This window comes from Panthera uncia, chromosome A2, assembly GCF_023721935.1.
Source record: "Panthera uncia isolate 11264 chromosome A2, Puncia_PCG_1.0, whole genome shotgun sequence".
NCBI lineage: Eukaryota > Metazoa > Chordata > Mammalia > Carnivora > Felidae > Panthera > Panthera uncia.
Genome location: NC_064816.1, coordinates 10434169 through 10453881, shown reverse-complemented (window position 1 = coordinate 10453881; position 19713 = coordinate 10434169). Strand labels below are relative to the sequence as shown.

The following is a 19713-nucleotide window of genomic DNA, read 5'->3' as shown; positions in this document are numbered from 1 at the left end:
CACATAAACATGCCCCCCCACACACACACATACATGTAAGTACACATTCACATACACACTTATTTTGGCAAATGTATCCATCCATCTATTGATGAGGTCAACAGAAATCCATCAAGTCCCCTACTCTTATGATACAGATATCATTTGGCAGATATTTCATGAACTCATGGCCTGAAGAAGAAGACAGGCTTATAAACAAAGAGCAATACAATGAGGTAAGCATTATAATTGAGTGTAAGTGCAGGGAGAAGAGATTGGGTCTGGTTACTGCTGTATTCTCGGCTCCTTGAGGAGTGTCAGGGCTCACCTGATATTTATGGGATGAAAGAAGGAATGAACAGAGTTCTCTAAAGTGTTAGGTAATGGAGGAAGGAACAACTCATACTGTCTGAAAGGGCCAGGGAATGCTTCACAAAGGTGGTGATGTGAGTTCAGGTCTTGAAGGAAAGGGAGTGTTTGTGTGTGTGTATTGTGTGGGCACACACGTACATGCATATATGATCACACACGTGCATGCGAATGTGCATATATGTGTATTGTGTAGGCACATGTGTATGGACATATATGAACACATCCTGTGTAGGCACATGTTGTATGTGTGTGTGTTAGCTTCCCGGAGCTGCCATAACACAGTACCGCGGACCAGATGGCTTACACAGCACGTTTGTTTTCTCACAGTTCTGGAGACTAGAAGTGTGAGGTCACGGTGTCAGCAGGGCTGGTTTCTCCTGAGGCCTGTCACCTGCACTTGTAGCTGGCCATCTTCTCCCTGTGTCTTCACTTGATTCTCCCTCTGTAACTGTCCTAATCTCTTCTTATTATAAGGACACTTGTCTTATTGGATGACGGCCCATCCATATGACTTCAGTGAACCTTAATTTACTTCTTTGAAAACTTTGTCTCCAAATACGGTAACATTCTGAGGTCCTGGGGGTTAGGAATTTAACATATGAATTTGGGGAGGGCAAATTTAGCCCAAAATACTATGCACATAAATGTATAAAGGTGTATGTGAATGTGTACTTATATGTGTTTGTATATGTGTGTATGTGCATTGAGTGGGCATGTCTATGTGTGCATATGAATGTATGCTTATGTGTTTGGGTGTGCGTGCTTAAGTATGTATATCCTTATGTATGTATGTGTACTCAGGTGCATGTGTGTGTGTGTGTGTGTGTTTGTGTATTGTGTGGGCATATGTGTATATATGAGTCTATATGTGTGTATATCAATGTGTGCATCTGTGTGTGTCTCTGTGTGTGAGAGAACATTTCAGGCGGAAGAAAGAGCACATGTAAAAAATCATGCTGTATTTGGAGAATTTTGCATAGTTTGGTTTCCTTCTACTTTTGGCCCATGTACGTATTTTTTTTAACTTAGTTGGAACTGCATGGAACGCATCATCTTCCTCTGAGCTAATTCCTACCTAACTTTCTGTGCTCACTCTCCTCTCTACTGTCACATAATTACCACTTCAATGGCTGCTTAATATTCCATGGAGTGCATAAACAGTGATTTACTCAACCTTTTTGTTGCTTTTTAAAATTGTAGATAAGGCTGAAATAACCACTTAAACTTTTCTTCTTTTATTTTGAATTATTTCTTTGTTTTATTTTTTATTCATTAAAAAAAAAATTCTGTATTTATTTTTGACAGAGAGAGAGAGGGAGAGCAAGCGGGGGAGGAAGAGAAAGAGAGAGACACAGAATCCGAAGCAGGCTCTAGGCTCTGAGCGGTCAGTACAGAGCCCGACGCGGGGCTGGAACCCACGAACCGCGAGTTCATCACCTGAGATGAAGTCAGCCGCTTAACTGACTGAGCCACCCAGGCGCCCCTTGGATTATTTCTTTCTGATAACTTTCCCAAAGTGGAATTACTGGATGAAAAGTAGAGAACATTTTTATAGCTTTTGACAAAACTAATGCTTTCTCAAGATTGTAAAAATTTATTCAGCCATTCCGCCACCAGTTTTACTATTAGCTCATAAAACTTTGTGCTAATTTGTTAGAGTTTTAACAGGTCCCTGCGGGGCCGGTGGAGTTTGCATTGCTTTGACCACTGTAATTTATATGGCCTCTTTTGTGGATTGTTGTGGGTGAGCTCTGCTTAAATAGCTTCCAAGGAAGTGAGGAGAGAGACCCTGGAATTCAGAGCTGGATGGTTTCAGTGGGGGTAATTTGTAGTGCTGTAAGATTCTTCCCGAGGTTAAGTTAAAATCTCCTTCCTCAACATTTTTGCCTGTGGGTCCTTGCTTTTCCTCCCAAACCTCAGAGTGGCCTCCCCTTTAAAAGCATAAAGTTTTCAAGGTTCTTTATTCTTTTTTAAGTTGCCAAATAATATTCCATCGTATGGGTAACAGTTTGCTTTTAAGTAATGAAAGCAAAGAATCACGTTAAAGAAAATTACGAATTTATAGTACACAGGTGTTTTTGGCATTTGGTAGGGGTGTGATAAATTATTTTAATGCAGTGAATGGGTAAACATATGGAAGATAAAAATGCTCATACCTTTGACTTAACAATGCTGCTCCTAGAGAAATGTTTGTACCTGTGCACAAAGTGGCAAATTTATCGCACGTGTGTATTTTTTCACTGAGATGTAATTGACCTATAACATTTTGTAAGTTTACGATATACAATGTGTTGATTTGATGCACTTAGGTATTGCAATACGATTACCACCATAGTATTAGTTAACGCCTTTACCACATCATATAATTATAATTTCTTTTTTTTTGTTTTGTCCTGAGAACATTTAAGATCTAGCCCCTTAGCAACTTCCAAGTATATGATGTAGTGTTGTTGACAACAATCACCATGTTGTGCATTAAGTCTCCAGAACTTATTTATCTCCTAGTTGCAGGTTTGTGCCCTTTGAAACATCTCCCCAGTTCCGCACGCCCAGCCCCCGGTAATCCCCATTCTACTCTGTTTCTATGAGTTCAGCTTTTGAAGATTCCACATATAAGTGATATCATATACTATGTGTCTTTCTCCATCTGGCTTATCTCACTTAGCCAAATGCCCTCAATGTCCATCTAGGGTGTCACAAATGGCAAGATTTCCTTTCTCATGCCTGAATAATATTTTATTGCTCATCTTCTATTTATGGCGAGTGATACTGACTTTCTACTTACCATAATAAGTAACTGTTTCCTAAATAACAACTTTACTGGTACATAATTCACGCACCATAAACTCGCCCTTTGAAAGTATAGGATTCAGTGGTCTTTGATACACTCAGAGTTGTGTCGCCTTTCAATTCCAGAACTTGTTCATCATCCCAAAATGAAACTGCATATCCATTAAGCACTAACTCCCTATCCCCCTCCCCAGAACCTGGGAATCTGCTTTCTCTCTCAGTAGGATTTGCCCATTCTGGACATTTTGTGTAAGTGGAATCATACAATGAGTGGCTTTTCCCACTTAGCATAACACTTTCAACGTTCATTCATGCTTTTGCCTGTATCAATCCTTTGTTCCTTTTTAATGACAAATGGTATTGTATTGTATTGTGTGGAAAACTTTCGCCTTTTAAATAAAAAAAGTAGAATTGCTTTAAAAAATGAAGGGAATAATAAATGCAGGCATCTGTAGACATAGGATGAAGGTAGCAATTCCAAAGGCCAGCATTTGGGCAACTGGAACATAGGAACCCCATTTGAGCTATGCATAGTTGATGTAAATCACACAGGTGTATCTTCTGGGTGTGCAAACATTCTCTAATCCTGTGGTTTGGAGGGGAGGATCATTCATTCATTCAGTCTTCCCACCAACTCTGGCTTCACCCTATTCTCTAGAACAATTAGTGGGAAAATGTTGGGTGCGGTCAGGAAATGCTCAGTATCTGATCCTTAGTTTCTTCCCTCACAGAAAATCTGTCAAAAGAAATAGATGTGTTGCCTTTATTAAAGAGTCATACCCACCCAGGATGGCAGAGTGCAGTTGAATGATAATTTATCTTGATGCAATAGTGTTCTAATCCCAAGCACCAGGAGCAAAAATTTAAATTCTTCTCAAGTTAGGCATAATGTCCAAATTCAACATGATCTTACTTTTAATTTTTAAAATTTATTTTAATTTGTTATTTATTATTTTATTAATCTTTATTATCTTATATTTATTTATTTATTTGTATCATGCCTTTGAAATTACACTGTATTCTAATAGCAGTGGATTAAAACTGATGAAATAATTTACATAGATTAGAAATTGTTGGTCTACTTCCCCTACTTTATAATCAGTGATGATTATGTTCTTTAGCAATCAGGTTTAAGTCAGGGAAACAAAAATGACTCCAGTTACAATTTTTGTTTGTCTTCAGTAAACTCTTGGCTTTGGAATGCTTCTAGATTTATCGAAAAGTTAGGAAAATAACACAGGGAATTTATGTTCTATCCCTTTAATGTTAATATCTTACATAACCAGGGTGCATTTGTTAAAACTAACATTGATACACTACTACTGACTTTATTCAGAATTCACCAGTTTACCCACACATGTCTTTTTTCTATTCCGGGATCCAATGTAGGATACCACATTGCAGTTAGTGAACTTATATGCTTAGTCTTCTCTGATCTATGACAATCCCTCTGTCTTGTCCTTCATGAACTTGACGGTTTTAAAGAGCATTATTGGTCAGGTATTTTGTAAGATGTCACTTAATTTAGGTTTGTTTGATGTTTTCTCATTGTTAGCATGGGATTATGGAGTCTGGGGATGAAAACACTCCATTTAAAAAAGGGGCACCCTTTTGCACTGCTGGTGGGACTGCAAACTGGTACAGCCACTCTGGAAAACAGTATGGAGGTTCCTCAAAAACATTAAAAATAGAACTACCCTGCGACCCAGCCGTTGCACTACTAGGTATTTATCCAAGAGATTAAAAAAATGCTGATTTGAAGGGGCACATGCACCTCACTGTTTATAGGGGTGCTATGGACAATAGCCAAAGTATGGAAAGAACCCAAATGTCCATTGACTGATGAACGGATAAAGAAGATGTGGTGTATACACACAATGGAATAGTACTCAGCGGTCAAAAAGAATGAAATCTTGCCATTTGCAACAAAGTGGATGGAACTAGAATGTATTATGCTAGGTACAATGAGTCAGTCCGAGAAAGACAAATATCATACGATTTCACTCATATGTGGAATTTAAGAAACACAACAGATGAACGCAAGGGAAGGGAAGCAAAAATGGAATAAAAACAGAGAGGGAGACAAACCATAAGAGACTCTTAAATGCAGAGAACAAACTGAGGGTTGCCGGAGGGGAGGTGGGTAGAGGGATGGGCTAAATGGGTGATGGGCATTGAGGACACTTGGTGGGATGAGAATTGGGTGTTATATGGAAATGATGAATCACTAAATTCCAGTCCTGAAACCAGCACTATACTACGTGTTAACTAACTTGGATTTAAATGAAAAAATAATAAATTAAAAATAAGTACAAAAAAATCCACCCCATTTATTTTTCAAAAACAAGACTTAAGATTATTTAGGTTTGATCAGTTTTTCCAATATTGCCCTCTTTCTGTTCCAAGCTCTGATCCAGGGCACCACGTTGTATTTAATTGTCATGTCTCTCCACTTTCCTTTAGTTTGTGATAGTTTCTCAGTCTTTCCTTGTTTTTCAAGATATTGACTGTCTTGAGGAGACTCGTCAGGCAGCCTAGAGGATGTCAACCAATCTGGGCTTGTCTGATATTTTCCCCATAATCAGATTGGAGTTATGGATTTTTGGAAAGAATACCCCAGAGGTGAAGTGCCTCTTTCATTGTATCACTTCAGAGGGTACCTGAAATCCACATGAACACCTCCTTCACTTGGTTAAGGTAGTTTTCTTCACTGCAAAGACCTCGAGTTTTTTTTTTTTTAACGGTTTTATTGAGATATAATTCACATACCATACAATTTACCATTTATTTATTATTTTAATTAAAAAATTTTTAAAAATGTTTATTTATTTTTGAGAGACAGATAGAACGTGAGGGGGGAGGGGCAGAGAGAGAGAAAGAGACACAGAATCTGAAGCAGGCTCCAGGCTCTGAGCTGTCAGCATACAGCCTGACGTGGGGCTCAAACCCACAAACTGCGAGATCATGACCTGAGCCAAAGTCGAACGCTCAACCGAGTGAGCCTCCTAGGAGCCCCCTTTTTTTATTAAAATTTTTTAAAATATTTATTCATTTTTTGAGAGAGAGACAGAGCCATGAGTTGGGGAGAGGCAGAGTGAGGGAGACACAGAATCTGAAGCAGGCTTCAGGCTCTGAGCTGTCAGCACAGAGCCTGATGTGGGGCTCGAACTCATGAACCATGAGATCATGACCTGAGCCAAAGTTGGACATTTAACCAATTTGTTGTTTTTAGGTATGTTACTTTATTAACTTTTAAAAATTGTTGTAAAATATATATAACATAAAATTTGCCATTGCAACCATTTTTCAGTGTCCAATTCAGTGGGATGAATTACATTCATGAGGTACAACCAACCACCATTTTCAAAACTTTTGCTTCACCCCAGACAGAAACTCTGTAATTATCAACCAAGAGATCCTCTTTCCCCCTTGCCTCCAGCCCCTGATAACCTCTAATATACTTTCCATCCCTATGAATTTGCCTATTTTGGGAACCACATATAAGTGGAATCATATAACATTAGTTCTTTTGTGTCTGGCTTATTTCACTCAGCATAATGTTTTCAAGGTTCATCCATGTGTGGAAATACTCAGGGTTTTTTAATAGAGAAAACTGAACATAGGAATTGATTATACAGGTAGCAGAGGACAGAAAAGGCAATGCAATACTAAAGTTAAAACAGAGAGAGATCCTGTGGGAATCAGTTGATCAGCCTATCCTGGGAAACAAAGGGGAGAACTAATGTTACCAGATCCTAGAAGCTTAGAGAAGGGAGAGGAGGCTACCCTCTCTCTGTATGATCTGGTACCCATAGCCCTGAGGAGGGGTTGCTAATCAGCTGGTGCTGGTATACCTGAGTGGGCACGATGATGTTGGTTCTGCTTGTGGGGCAAAAAAGTTGGAAACTGGAGTGGTTGGTCTGCCATTGCCGGCCACTAAAACCAGAAGATTCAAGTCACGTATTTCTCCAATGTACCCTTGTATCCCATATGTCAGAACATAACAAGAAACCAGATGGGCGTAAGGAGCTTGCCTTGAGGCCGTGGGTGTAACTGTGTGCAAGGAGGTACAGCAGCAGGGTGATTGGCTTAATTAATTGACCAAAATGAGGGTGACCTCATTTCCTATAATTGATATCTGTAAGAACAACTTCATAAACAGCTGACATGTTTTATCCCCCAAATAATCTAGTCAATCAGAATGAAGACAGATCAGTTTACATTCCAAGTTCCAAAAGCCAGACATCCCATCACTTTTCTTGTGTCTTTTGCTGAACTGGGGGCCTTTGAAATGGTTTAGGTCATTGGTTCCTTGGGCTTCCCTTGTTAGTGGATATGCTTTTTAAAAAGTCTTAAAAGTTCTTCCAGCTTTAGTGAGATATAATTGACATATAGCACTGTGTGTGTTTAAGGTATACAACATGATGATTTGATATATGTACGTATTGTGAGATGATTAAGAGAATAAACTTTTAATATAGTTCAATGTATTCAGAGATATAGGAAGTGGATTTGTTTTTACCTCATGGATTCTGTGAGTTTCCTCTTTGGCTGCTGGGAACCTCAGAGAGTCTTTCATTATAATGTGCACTTTTAACCTGGATCCTCCACTTTAGGCCTTCAATCTTGTCTGGTGTATCAGTCAACATAAATTAGGTATGCTGCAGTAACAAATGACCCCTGAAATTCATTGACTTATAACAACAGAAGTCTAGTCTTGGTGCCATTAAGTAGCAATTTTGCTGTGACTTGTGGATTGAAGGAAAAGTCCACGAAGAACTGTAAACATTGATCTTGTCTGGGGTAATGGACAAGACTTCTCTTAAGAAATGATACTTGAGCTGTGATATGAAGGATAAAGTATTTGGGAAGAATGATCTAGGCAGAGAGACCTGAGGTGAGAGAGAGCCTATTCTGGGAAAAATAGAAGGTCAAGTTTACTGGGGTGGAGATGAGAACATGGGAGCACACATTGGGAAACCGCTGAAAGCTGGATGGCAAGATTTCATTCTTTCTCATCACTGAGTAGTAGTCCATTGTATATATATACCACATGAAAAGATGCTCAACATCACTCCTCATCAGGGAAATGCAGATCAAAACCACAATGAGGTACCACCTCACACCTGTCAGATGGCTAAAATTAACAACTCAGGAAACAACAGATGTTGACGACGATGCAGAGAAAGGGGAACACTTCTGCAATGTTGGTGGGAATGCAAACTGGTGCAACCACTCTGGAAAACACTATGGAGGTTCTTCAAAGGATTAAAAATAGAATTACCCTATGACCCAGCAATTGCACTACTAGGTATTTATCCAAAGGATAAAAAATGCTGATTTGAAGGGGCACATGCACCTCAGTGTTTATAACAGCAATGAAAAATAGCCAAATTATGGAAAGAGCCCAAATGTTTATCGAATGATGAATGGATAAAGAAGATATGGTGTGTATATGTTTATGTACATATACATATAATTGAATACTACTTGATGATGAAAAAGAATGAGATCTTGCCATTTGCAACAACATGGATGGAACTAGAGTGTATTATGCTAAGCAAAATAAGTCAGTCAGAGAAAGACAAGTACCATATGATTTCACTCCTATGTGGAATTTGAGAAACAGAATGGATGGACATAGGGGAAGGGAAGGGAAAATAAGAGAAAAACAGAGAGGGAGGCAAACTACAAGAGACTCTTAAATACAGAGAATAAACAAGGTTGCTGGAGGAGAGGTGGGTGGGGGTAAAGGGTTAAATGGGTGCATTAAGGAGAGCACTGTTTTTGGGATGAGCACTGGGTGTTATATGTAAGTGATGAATCACTAAGTTCTATTTCTGAAGCCAAGACACATTGTGTTAACTAACTTGAATTTAAATAAAAAATAAAACAAGTTTCATGGCAGGTCCGATTTTCATTTAATTTTATTTTTTTAATTTTTTAAAATGTTTTTATTTATTTTTGAAAGAGAGAGAGAGACGGAGCATGAGCGGGGGAGGAGCCGAGAGAGAGGGAGACACAGAATCCGAAGCAGGCTCCAGGCTCTGAGTTGTCAGCACAGAGACCGATGCGGGGCTTGAACTCACGAACCGTGAGATCATGACCTGAGCTGAAGTTGGACGCTTAACCAACTGAGCTACCCAGATGCCCCCCCGATTTTCATTTTAAAATGACCATCCCTGCTGCTGTTGGGAGAATGGCTTAGAGAACAGATGGTGGACAGAGGTGGGTTTTTATGTGAAGCTAACACAGCATAAGCCACAGGTACCTCACTTTCATGGGCCCCCTGCAGGGCCTTGGGAGAGACCTGATAACTCACATGGCTGTACTAATTCTGTGTTGGTATTTTTGTGGTTTTCTTAGGGAGAAACTCCTCCTGGACCAATTGTACAGGTCCTGCAAAACTTGGATCTGCCCTTGATACTCAGCAATAAACTTCCAGGATACACTTTCAAATCCTTACTAAGTACTTGGGGGAGATCTTTAATCAGGGGTCTTGAAGAATTAAGCCATTGATTTCAGTGCTGTCGCCTATTGTATCAGGTATGGTTCTTGGTGATGAGTAACTGACTTCAGCAAAATGGGAATTTGTTGGAAAGACATTAGGATGGGGGTTGGCACACTTCTGAAAAGGGCTAGAGAGTTGATATTTTCAGCTTTTCAGGCCATATGTTATGTGTTATAATTACCGAAGCCCGCCATTGCAGGGTAAAAGAAACCATTGACAATGTGTAAATGAACGAGCATCACTGTGTGCCGATAAAACTTTATTCATAAAAACTGGGTGGCTCGTCGGTTGAGTGTCTGCCTTCAGCTCAGGTCATACTCTCATGGTGTGTGAGTTCAAGGCATGCCTGGGGCTCGCTGCTGTTGGCACAGAGCCCACTTCGGATTCTCTGTCCCTGTCTCTCTCTGCCCCTCCCTGGCTCACACTCTCTCTCTCCCAAAATTAAATCAACCTGTAAAAAAATTTGGATTTGCCAAGTGGGGCACAGTTGGTCGATCCTTGTATTTATTTGGAGACTCTGGAATCCTTGGGTGTTTGGACCACATGGGTGGGTGAACAGGACTCAGTAAATGCATTATCCCAGATCTCCTTGGCTCTGTGTATACTCAACCCTGCCTTAGCCACTTGCTCTGCCACTCCCATGGACAAAGCCCTCACAGCTGCCATGACTGTTACTGCACTATTATAGAATGAGGGGCCCTGGGTTTCCAATTTAAGAACTTGGTGACTCTACCTGTTGGGATGAGCACTGGGTGTTGTATGGAAACCAAGTTAACAATAAATTTCATGTATTTTAAAAAAAAGAACTTGGTGACTCTAGGGGTGCCTGAGTGGCTGAGTCAGTTAAGTGTCAGACTCTTGATCTCAGCTTAGGTCTTGAGCTCAGGGTTATGAGTTTAAGCCCCACGTTGGGCTCCATGATGGGTGTGGAGCTTACTTAAAAAAAAAAAGAAAGAAAGAACTTGGTGACTCTAGATAAGTCCCTCACTAATGAATTGCTTATGTTTCCTGGAGTTCTAAGAGGAGAAATACTTTGAAGCTACACTTGACTTCAGTAGGAAAGGTGTGTTTGATTAGTCATGCCTGCCATGGGCTCCTGGATAAGAGACAGTAATACACTTACTAAATATCTGTGATCCTGTAATTAGCTGATCTCCAGGGTCCCTTATGGTTCTGAAAAGCTACAGTCCTGTGTCTGGATACTTCCTTGGGAACATTCTGGAGATGACATCGTGGTGACGGTCATGTAAAATATATCCACTTGGAATGGAAATGTGGCTGCTGACTTCACAAATTCCCAACGCGTCTGCTTTTATGAAAGAGATAGATGAAACTCCTGATTCTCTGTTCATGATGGACATGCCTGGGAGGCACTGGGCCGTTGGGAAAAAGAAACCAAATCCATAATGCCTTTCACATCGGCCTCACATTTCAAGCACAGAGCAGATTCCAGACATACTTTTATAGTTTGACATCTGTTTATTGAACCTCCATTATGTTGATCTAAGACTTCTTCCCGCCCTCAGTCTTGTAATCATCAGTGTCTCATCCTGGGTGAGAGTGGAGAATAAACTATAAAGAATGTTGGGAATGGTTCTTTGGAATATGTATGGGTGGGAGGTAGTGGAAAGGGAGTGAAGGGAGAGAAAGGGCACCCGGTTAGTGAAATGGTGATAGCAAAGCCTCAGAAGCAGGAATGAGTAAAGGGACATTTGTGTTGGAGGAGTGAATTCACACTGGGGGAGGTGAGAGAGGAGTTTAGCTGATTGCTGGTACAAAGGGGAATTGTAAGCGTGTGAGAAATCAGGATGTGGGGTTTGGCCTTGATATCTAAATGATGGGGCACCATTGTGTGTTCTTGAGCATTCCAGGCAGGTGAATTGTAGATGGAGGGCAGAGATAGGGTGAGATGGGCAGGCAGAGAGGCAAAGAAGGAAGCTGGTAAAAAGATGCAGACACAGAGGATGGACTTGAGCCTCAAGAGTGACTTGTAAGGGAAGAGAAGACAGATGTGAGAACGGTTTCAAAGTCAAGCTGTGCTGGACACGTGCCTGGTGGCATATGAAAGGTGCAAGAAGAGGAGAGTGTGAGGTAACTGCAGAATTCTGAACCTGGGGTCTGGGGTGAGGGTTCCAGGGAACACTTGGAGGAGGAACTGGAAGAAAAGACTCATCTCTAACCATGAATTTCCAATAATGGCAGATGTGCCCACAGGTTATTTCAGTAGGGAAGGTCAAGGCTGGAGATGGGGAGACATGAATCATACACTTGGCAGGCAGAGATCTGGTTCAAATTCCAGCCCAGTGCTGGAATCCCATGCAGGTAGCCTTGACCGTTGGCTATTGAGGGCTTGTAGGTCTTCCAAGGAGCTCCTATCTCCAAGTAGAGAAAACTTTTCTTAGAAAGTTCCTCTAATTAGAAAATGTTTTGGGGCACCTGGGTGGCTCAGTCGGTTGAGCATCTGACTTTGGCTCAGGTCATGATCTCATGGTTTGTGAGTTTGAGCCCTGCATCAGGCTCTGTGCTGCAAGTCAGAGCCTGGAGCCTGCTTCAAATTCTGTGTCTTCCTCTCTCTCTGCCCCTCCCCTGTCCCCCCCTCTCAAAATTAAATAAACATTAAAAAAATTAAGAAAAGTGTTTTGATGGTTCAAGACTTAGCAGGCAGTGGCAAGGGGGCTGGGCTGGAAGCCAGACCTTGACCCTCCTACTGACTACCTGTGTGGCATTTGACAAGCCTTTTAACCTCTCTGGGTCTCTATCTTACTGTCTGAAAAGTAAGAAGGTGACTTTAGAGGATTTGACAGAGCTCCAACATTCTCTGATTCAGACTGGTTAAAAGTGAAGCCTTGAGAATGAATACATGGATGGATTTTCTTGGAGAGAAGGCTGAGTCCAGGGCCTTTGGAGGCATTAGTTAGTAGGGAGAGACTCAGAAAAAGTGAAACTGCTCCATTAGCCAAAGAGAGCCCATAAGCTAAAAGGAGAATCATGTCAAGGCACCATTTTGCTAAGGAAGAGGAGTCTTGGAAAGAGAATGATTCTTGCCTTACTGAATTTCCAGGGGTAGGGAGGGAATCTCTGGGAGATGGAAATGGATATAGTTCTTAAGAGGAGGTTATCATTCCAAGTGAGATTCAGGAGCCAGTGGAAGTTTGATTGGGATGGGAGGGGGCAAGTGGACATTGGTTTATCAGTAGAGTATCTTGAGCTTTATCCAGTAACATTTGTCTAGGTGTAATCAATAGGAGAAAGAAAGGGTTTCAGTTGAAGATAGGAGCAGAAACTAGGAGAAGTGAATGTACTCTTAGGTTGCATTAATAGAGATAGAGATTCCAGCCTGAAGAAGGTGATATTATTGCTATGCCCTTGTACTATGTTTTAGCTGGCTTGCTTTAAGAAGGACAGGGACAGATGGAAGGAGGATCTGTTTGAGGAGTGTGATGAAAGAGGGGGCTGGGTGCTACTTGGCCTTGAGAAGAAAAGATTTTAGGGATGGGGTAAGAGCTGCCTCTAAATATCTGTGGGGCAGAGAGAACACTTGAAAGACAGCCCCTCCTTGCCCTTTGTATTTCTATTGCAGATAGAGCCGTTTCCGAAGGGTGCTTTGGATCTCGGGATTCACTTTCCTTGCTTTTCCTTCCTGAATCAGCTCTGCTTCTGCCATCCGCCGGGTCACCTGAAGCAAGAGACGTGGTCAGCTTGGGGCTGGGTCCCTGGGGGAATTGATGTAGTGGGCTTATGAGGAGAAGGTTAGAGAACAAGGTAGGTGGGTTTCCACGTCCTAAAATGGGAGACCTTTATTGTCTCACCCTATACCATAATCTCTAGGGAATCATTGGTTGGAAATTATTGTTATGTTTTTTTTCCCTAATCCACCATGAAAACACATTAGAAGAAAAAAAAAAGTTTTCTCAACCAACGGTTCAACTTACGGGTTTTATTTACAGAAATTTACCTGTATTTCATCTAAATTATCTCACATACCATGGGCTTTGGAATTTTCTGCATTAAGGAAACTTGTTGCTAGGATATTGGTATTCTATTTTCTGTGTTGGGGAATAGGTTGGATTTGGGGCTAGGGGTAGGAGAGGGTGAAAGCACAGTAAGGTTTGGAAGAGGCTCAGCCTCCCTGCTCAGGCTGGGTGAGGGTTCCAGTTACCTTGTCCCAACTCACCTCTGTCAGAAGCTCCAGGATGGGTCCTTTCCTCTCTGTGAACACGTCAACCAGAGTCTGGATGAAGCAGGAGCCCTCTTTGTCATGTCTGTATGCGATGTACCCTAAGGATTCCAGAGAAGAGGGCTCAGAGAGGTCCGATGGGAGATGGAGTGTGTGTGTGTGTGTGTGTGTGTGTGGTGCAAGAGGCCCTGGGAAAAGGTGGGTCCTGGAGGAACATCTCAGGAGTGGTGGGTGAGGAACAGTGGGAGACCACCCTGTGCCCACTGGGGACTCATACCCTCCACGGTGGAGTAGATGTGGAGGGTGTCCGTGTACGTTGGGATGGTTTGGGGACTGTCCTTGGCGACCATCACGATATTGTCTCCACTTACTGTTTCACCGGGGTCCCTGTGTTCTGAAACACCAAGAAGAGGAAGAGGCAAAGTCAGAGACAGAGGAGGAAAGGAGATCATAAGACGGACTGGCAACCCAAGGCTTAGCTGGGGCTGTGGATCTGGGGTTGGGCTGGATTCTGTGTTCTTGGCTTTGTCCCCACCTCCTCGACAGGCCTGCACGATGTACACCTTCGGCTTGGCTCTCAGGGCCCGGCAATTCTTGTTGTTCAGAACCTCGAAAAGGTTTTCCAGTTCAACCATCTTCTCATCCTCTCCTTTGAGGCGACCTTCCAGCCCATGTGCCATGAGCACCACAAAAGCACAGCTGATGAAGTCATCCCGGGCGTCCATGGCCTGCTGAAAATTTTCCAGCTCTTCCTGGAATTGCTGGAACAAGAGGAATGGCCAGACTCAGGTGTGGCCCCAGAGCCCACCTTCTGGCCCAGCCCCCTCGCTCACTGGCCTGGGGCACAATACCTGGGCGGTGGGGTTTCTCTTCATGGTGCTCTCAAATCCCAGCTGCTGGAACATGCGTTCCAGGGCGTCCAAGTCTGCCTCCGAACCTTTCCGGGCTTTGGTGACGCACAGTGTCAGGGCTAAGCGGGCGCCTGACATGTCGTATACCTCCTGGGCCAAGAGTTGACAAAGATCATCAAAAGGGTAGGGAGGTCAACGAGAAGCAGAAGATGTGGTCCAAAGAGGCCTGGGGTTTGGGTTGCTGGGTAAAATACAGGATGCCCAGTAACACTCAAATTTCAGATAAAAAAATAAGTTTGTGGGGCGCCTGAGTGGCTCAGTTGTTTAGGTGGCCGACTTTGGCTCGGGTCATGGTCTCATGGTTCATGAGTTCGGGCCTTGTGTTGAGCTCTGTGCTGACAGCTTGGAGCCTGGATGCTGCTTCAGATCCTCTCCCTCTCTCTCTCTCTGCCCCTCCCCCACTCCTGTTCTGTCTCTGTCTCAAAAATAAATAAACATTAAAAAATCAAGTTTTTTAAAAAATATAAGTATGTCCCAAATAGTGCATAGGATATACTTATATACTATAAGATTATTTGTTGTCAGAGTGAAGTTCAAATTTGAGTGGGTATCCTTTATTTTTATTTGCCAAGTCTAGCACCTTAACCTGGGATCTGGCTCTGTTTTAACTCTGTGGACTTGGTCAAGTCATTGTTCCTATCTGAGCCTCAATTTCCAAACACAGACAATGAGTGTGCTCATAGGAGATTGTGAAGGTCCCTTCCAGCTGTCACATTGGTGGTTTCGTCTGTCTCTCCGTCCTTCCTAAGAGTGTTCTGAGCATCACTCTCTCATTTGAGGAGGTCTCAAAATTTCTGAAGGTAATACTGAGATCCTACCTTGTCCTGTCTGAAGAAGAAGGATATTGGGGTCAAAATTTCTTTTCTTATCTTCACTATCAACCATAGTGTTAAGAATCTGATGGCTGAGAGAGGTAAAGCAAGGTCCCTCCACCCCAAGTTGGTTTCCATCTCTGTGTTTTTCCCCCCCCTTCATCTGAATGATCACAAAGCATCTTCCAGCTCTGAATCCATATCACGATTTTTCACCCTCTCCGATATCTCTGAAGCATTAACCTCCTTACCTTCCTTCTCTCCAGATGCTCCCACCCCTCTCCCCAAAACTGCACCCAACCCACCTCCTCCAAAGCCTGAGGGTTGCTCATGTTTCCTCTGATCCTGAGTCCGGCTCTCTGCACTCTTGGCTGATCCTGGGGGATTAAGAGAAGATAGTGTGAAGGTCTCCAAGGGAAGCCAGAGGGGCTCAGGGAACAGACTAGTTTGTCTATCTGGATTTTTGTGACTGAATAGAAACCCGGTGGGGGGGAGGGGGGACTTGGTTCATGGCCAGAGCTGGTCAAGAGAGGGGAATAGTGAAGTGTGTCTTCTCTAGTGTGATGACACTCCTGCTAAGCCCACACTGAGATGCCATCCATCCCCCTGGAATTTTCCCTATCCCTCTCTCAAGACCCTCGCCAGCTTGTGACAGACTGGACTTCCCTCTGAAGGCCCTGGACTGATGAGGGGGAAAGTGGCCCCATGTACTCCCCTATGCTGCCCAGGAACTGATAGGCTGGGGATACATCAACAAGGAGACGCTTTGGGATTGGGTTTAAAATGACAATGTCATCAAAGTGGGGGAAGACTGCTTTAAAACTGTCCCAGTGTGTTTCTAATCCAAACAGATCAATCCACCTTCCTCCCTCTGCCTTGAGCCCGAACATCTGTCTGAGTTCTTTGTTCTCATGTCTGAGTTCTGTTTTACTTTCTGGCTGAAGAGAATCTGACTCTTGCCATATTCTTGGTGTTGTCTCACCTCCTTGCCTTTTCTTACACTTCCTCTTCAGCTTGGAATGTGTCTTTACTAGTCAAGACCCTTCTCTGCCAATTTGGATGAATCACATCTGCTATGACTTCCCCCCGCCATGCACTCATCCATCCATCCATCCATCCATCCATCCACTAACCCACCCACATATCTATCTATCCAGCAAATTGTTTCTGGGTGCCTATTATATGCCAGTCACTGGGAATAAACTGTATAATATGGGCATGCTCCCTACCCTCATGTAGCTCTGGTCTATGACAGAGATGAATATTAAACCCCTCTTGCTCTCAGGGCTCCTGGCTGGCTCAGCTGGTGGAGCATGCAACACTTGATCTTGGAGTTGTGAGTTCGAGCTGCATGTTTGGTATGGAGATTACTTAAAATAAAATCTTAGAAAAAAATTTCTCTTGTTCTCTCTTACACACACCTGCACACACATGTGTGGGGGTACACACACACACACACACACACACACACACACGAGCCAGTGCTGTGAGGGAAGAGGAACCAAATACTGTGAGAGAAAAAGTGAAAAAAGCATGGACTCTGGAGCCAGATAAACCAGAATTAATCTTGCCCCTGTCCCTTCCCAGTTGTGTGACCCTGAGCATCTTATTCTCCTCTCTGAGACTTGGTTTTCCCATCTGAGAAGGACCTTGGAAAAGCACTAGGTGCCCTACAGCAATGGCCCAACAAGGAAGGTTTTACCATCCCTGTTAACCCAGTGGAAGCCGCCTCTCCCTTCTCCAGACTCCTGTGGCACTGCATGTTTATACTTGTGTGACAGCAGTGCTTTTGATTCTTGTTCTGGTGGCTGAATAGGCAGCTCAGTTTGTAGGGTCGAAAACCGAATTTCCTTATCTCTGTCTCCATCAGGGTAGGCAGGGCGGGAATGGGCACAGAGGTGGTGCCCAAGGAAATTTGTTGAGTAAACAAATAATAAACAAACAAATAATGAAAGGATGATGGATGGATGGATGGATGGACGGAAGTTTATTCAGTTCTGCCAAAACTGCCAGAGCATCCATTCACGCAGGGAGAGGGAGAGAATAAAAGAAAAAGAGAGAAGAGAGAAGAGGAGAGAAGAGGAGAGGAGAGGGTAGAGAGAACCAATATCTGCTAAATTACTTACTGACTCTAGAAATGGCTGCTCCTTAAAGACGGGACAAGTCTTGGTGCTCTGCTAACTGCCAACAGGGCTAAGTACCGAGGAGGGGTCAGGTCCACGTGCTGACTTTGGAGAAGGAGCTGACAGTGTTTCTCCCGTGAGGCCTGTGTATAAATTGGGCAGCACAGCCATCTGGCCCTTTATTGCAAGTGAGTTTTCTGTCACTCAAGAAACCTCATGGTGGGAGGGACACACCCTTGGCACAGCCTTGGTGACCAGATGGAACCTAACGCCCTGGCATGAGTCATGACGAAGCTTAACCAACACCCCCCTTGCTAAGGAGGCTGAGGCAGTGAATTAAAATCAGCCAGGGCTTTTACATCAGCCCACCCACAAAGCAACCCCTGGGTCCAGCTCATCAGGCTACCATCAATCCATCACGTCCATCATTATGCTCCCTTCCATCCCATCCACATTCAACTGGGCAGATAATACCAATTTCACTTGTTTCTTGTTTCATCAAGTGTTAACTGCCCCAAGAGATCAGTACTGTTGCTCCCAACAGAAATTGACTCACAGAAGTGAAATGACTGCCCCAGGTCACCCAACCAGAAATTGACACAGTTGGCCTTCAAACCCACGAGGGTCCAGCCCCAGAGGGTCTGGTTCATCTGCATCAGCAGACTCAGCTGCTGTCTTCTCTTCCTCACAACCTTGCTCCTTGATTCTTTTTCAGCCTTTATTTCACTTCATTTTATTTTATGTTATGCTAGCAGAGTTAAAAAGATGTAATTCATGTACCAAGCAGTCCATCCATTGAAAGTGTATAATCCATTTTTTTAAAACTATATTCAGTGTTGTGCAACCATCACCACAGCCAATTTGAGAACATTTTCATCACCTCAGAAAGAACCTGTGCCCTTTAGTTATTGCCCCCAGTCTTCCCTCCACTCATTCCTCCCAACCCTAGGCAACCACTGATCTATTTTCTGACTCTATAGATCTCCTTGTTCTAGACATTCTGCATGAATGGAATATGTGGTTTTTTGTGCGTTTGGTTTCTTTCATTTAGCATGATGTCTTCAACGTTCATTCATGTTGTAGCCTGTATCAGTATTTCATTCCTTTCTATGGCTGAATGATATTCCATTCTATGGCTATACCCCATTGTGTTTATCTATCCATCCATAATGGATATTTGGGTTGTTTCCACCTTTTGGCTGTTATAAATGATGTTGCTATTTGCAGCAACAGGGATGGAGCTGGAGGGTATTATGCTAAGTGAAATAAGTCAGTCAGAGAAAGACAGATACCATGTGTTTTCACTTATAGATGGATCTTGAGAAACTTAACAGAAGACCATGGGGGAGGGGAAGGGGGAAAAAAAGTCACAGAGAGGGAGGGAGGCAAATCATAAGAGACTCTTGGATACTGAGAACAAACTGAGGGTTGATGGGGGGTGGGGGAGAGGGGAAAGTGGGTGATGGGCATTGAGGAGGGCACTTGTTGGGATGAGCTCTGGGTGTTGTATGGAAGCAGTTTGTCAATAAATTATATTAAAAAAATAAAAAAAGTGATGTTGCTATAAACACTAGTATGTACACACATCTTTGTGTGGATGTATGTTTTTATTTCTCTTGGGCTTATATCTAGAAGTAGAATATTCAAACCACACTGACACGTACTCCACAAGACCAGAACATTCTTATAAAATGCTGCAACCACTGTGGGAAACAGTATGGTTGTTCCTCAAAAAAGTAAACATAGAATTATCACTTGACCCAGCAATTCCACTACTGGGTATGCACACAAGATAACTGAAACCAGTGTTTCAAAAAGATATGTGTAGACCAGTGTCAGAGCAGCACTATTTGAAATAGCCAAAAGATGAAACAACTCAACTGTCCAGAAATGGATGAATGGATAAGACAAAATATGTGTATCCGTGTGATGTAATATTGCTCAGCCTTAAGAAGGAAGGACATTCTGACACTGGCTACAACACAGGCGAAACTCAAGGGCGTTATCCAAAGACAAAAAAGGACAAATACTGTATAAT

At 42.8% G+C, this 19713-nt stretch overlaps 1 protein-coding gene across 1 annotated transcript; it reads right to left on the bottom strand.

Annotated features, from left to right (window-relative positions):
- Nucleotides 1-13223: 13223 nt before the first annotated feature.
- On the bottom strand, nucleotides 13224-15884 carry CASP14 (caspase 14). Its single transcript, XM_049643126.1, has 6 exons — nucleotides 15858-15884; nucleotides 14681-14830; nucleotides 14365-14590; nucleotides 14107-14223; nucleotides 13827-13930; nucleotides 13224-13328 (listed from the first exon to the last, which is right to left on the bottom strand). The coding sequence occupies exons 1-6, from the start codon at nucleotides 15882-15884 to the stop codon at nucleotides 13224-13226; spliced, it is 729 nt and encodes a 242-aa protein (XP_049499083.1).
- Between the last annotated feature and the right edge of the window lie 3829 nt (nucleotides 15885-19713).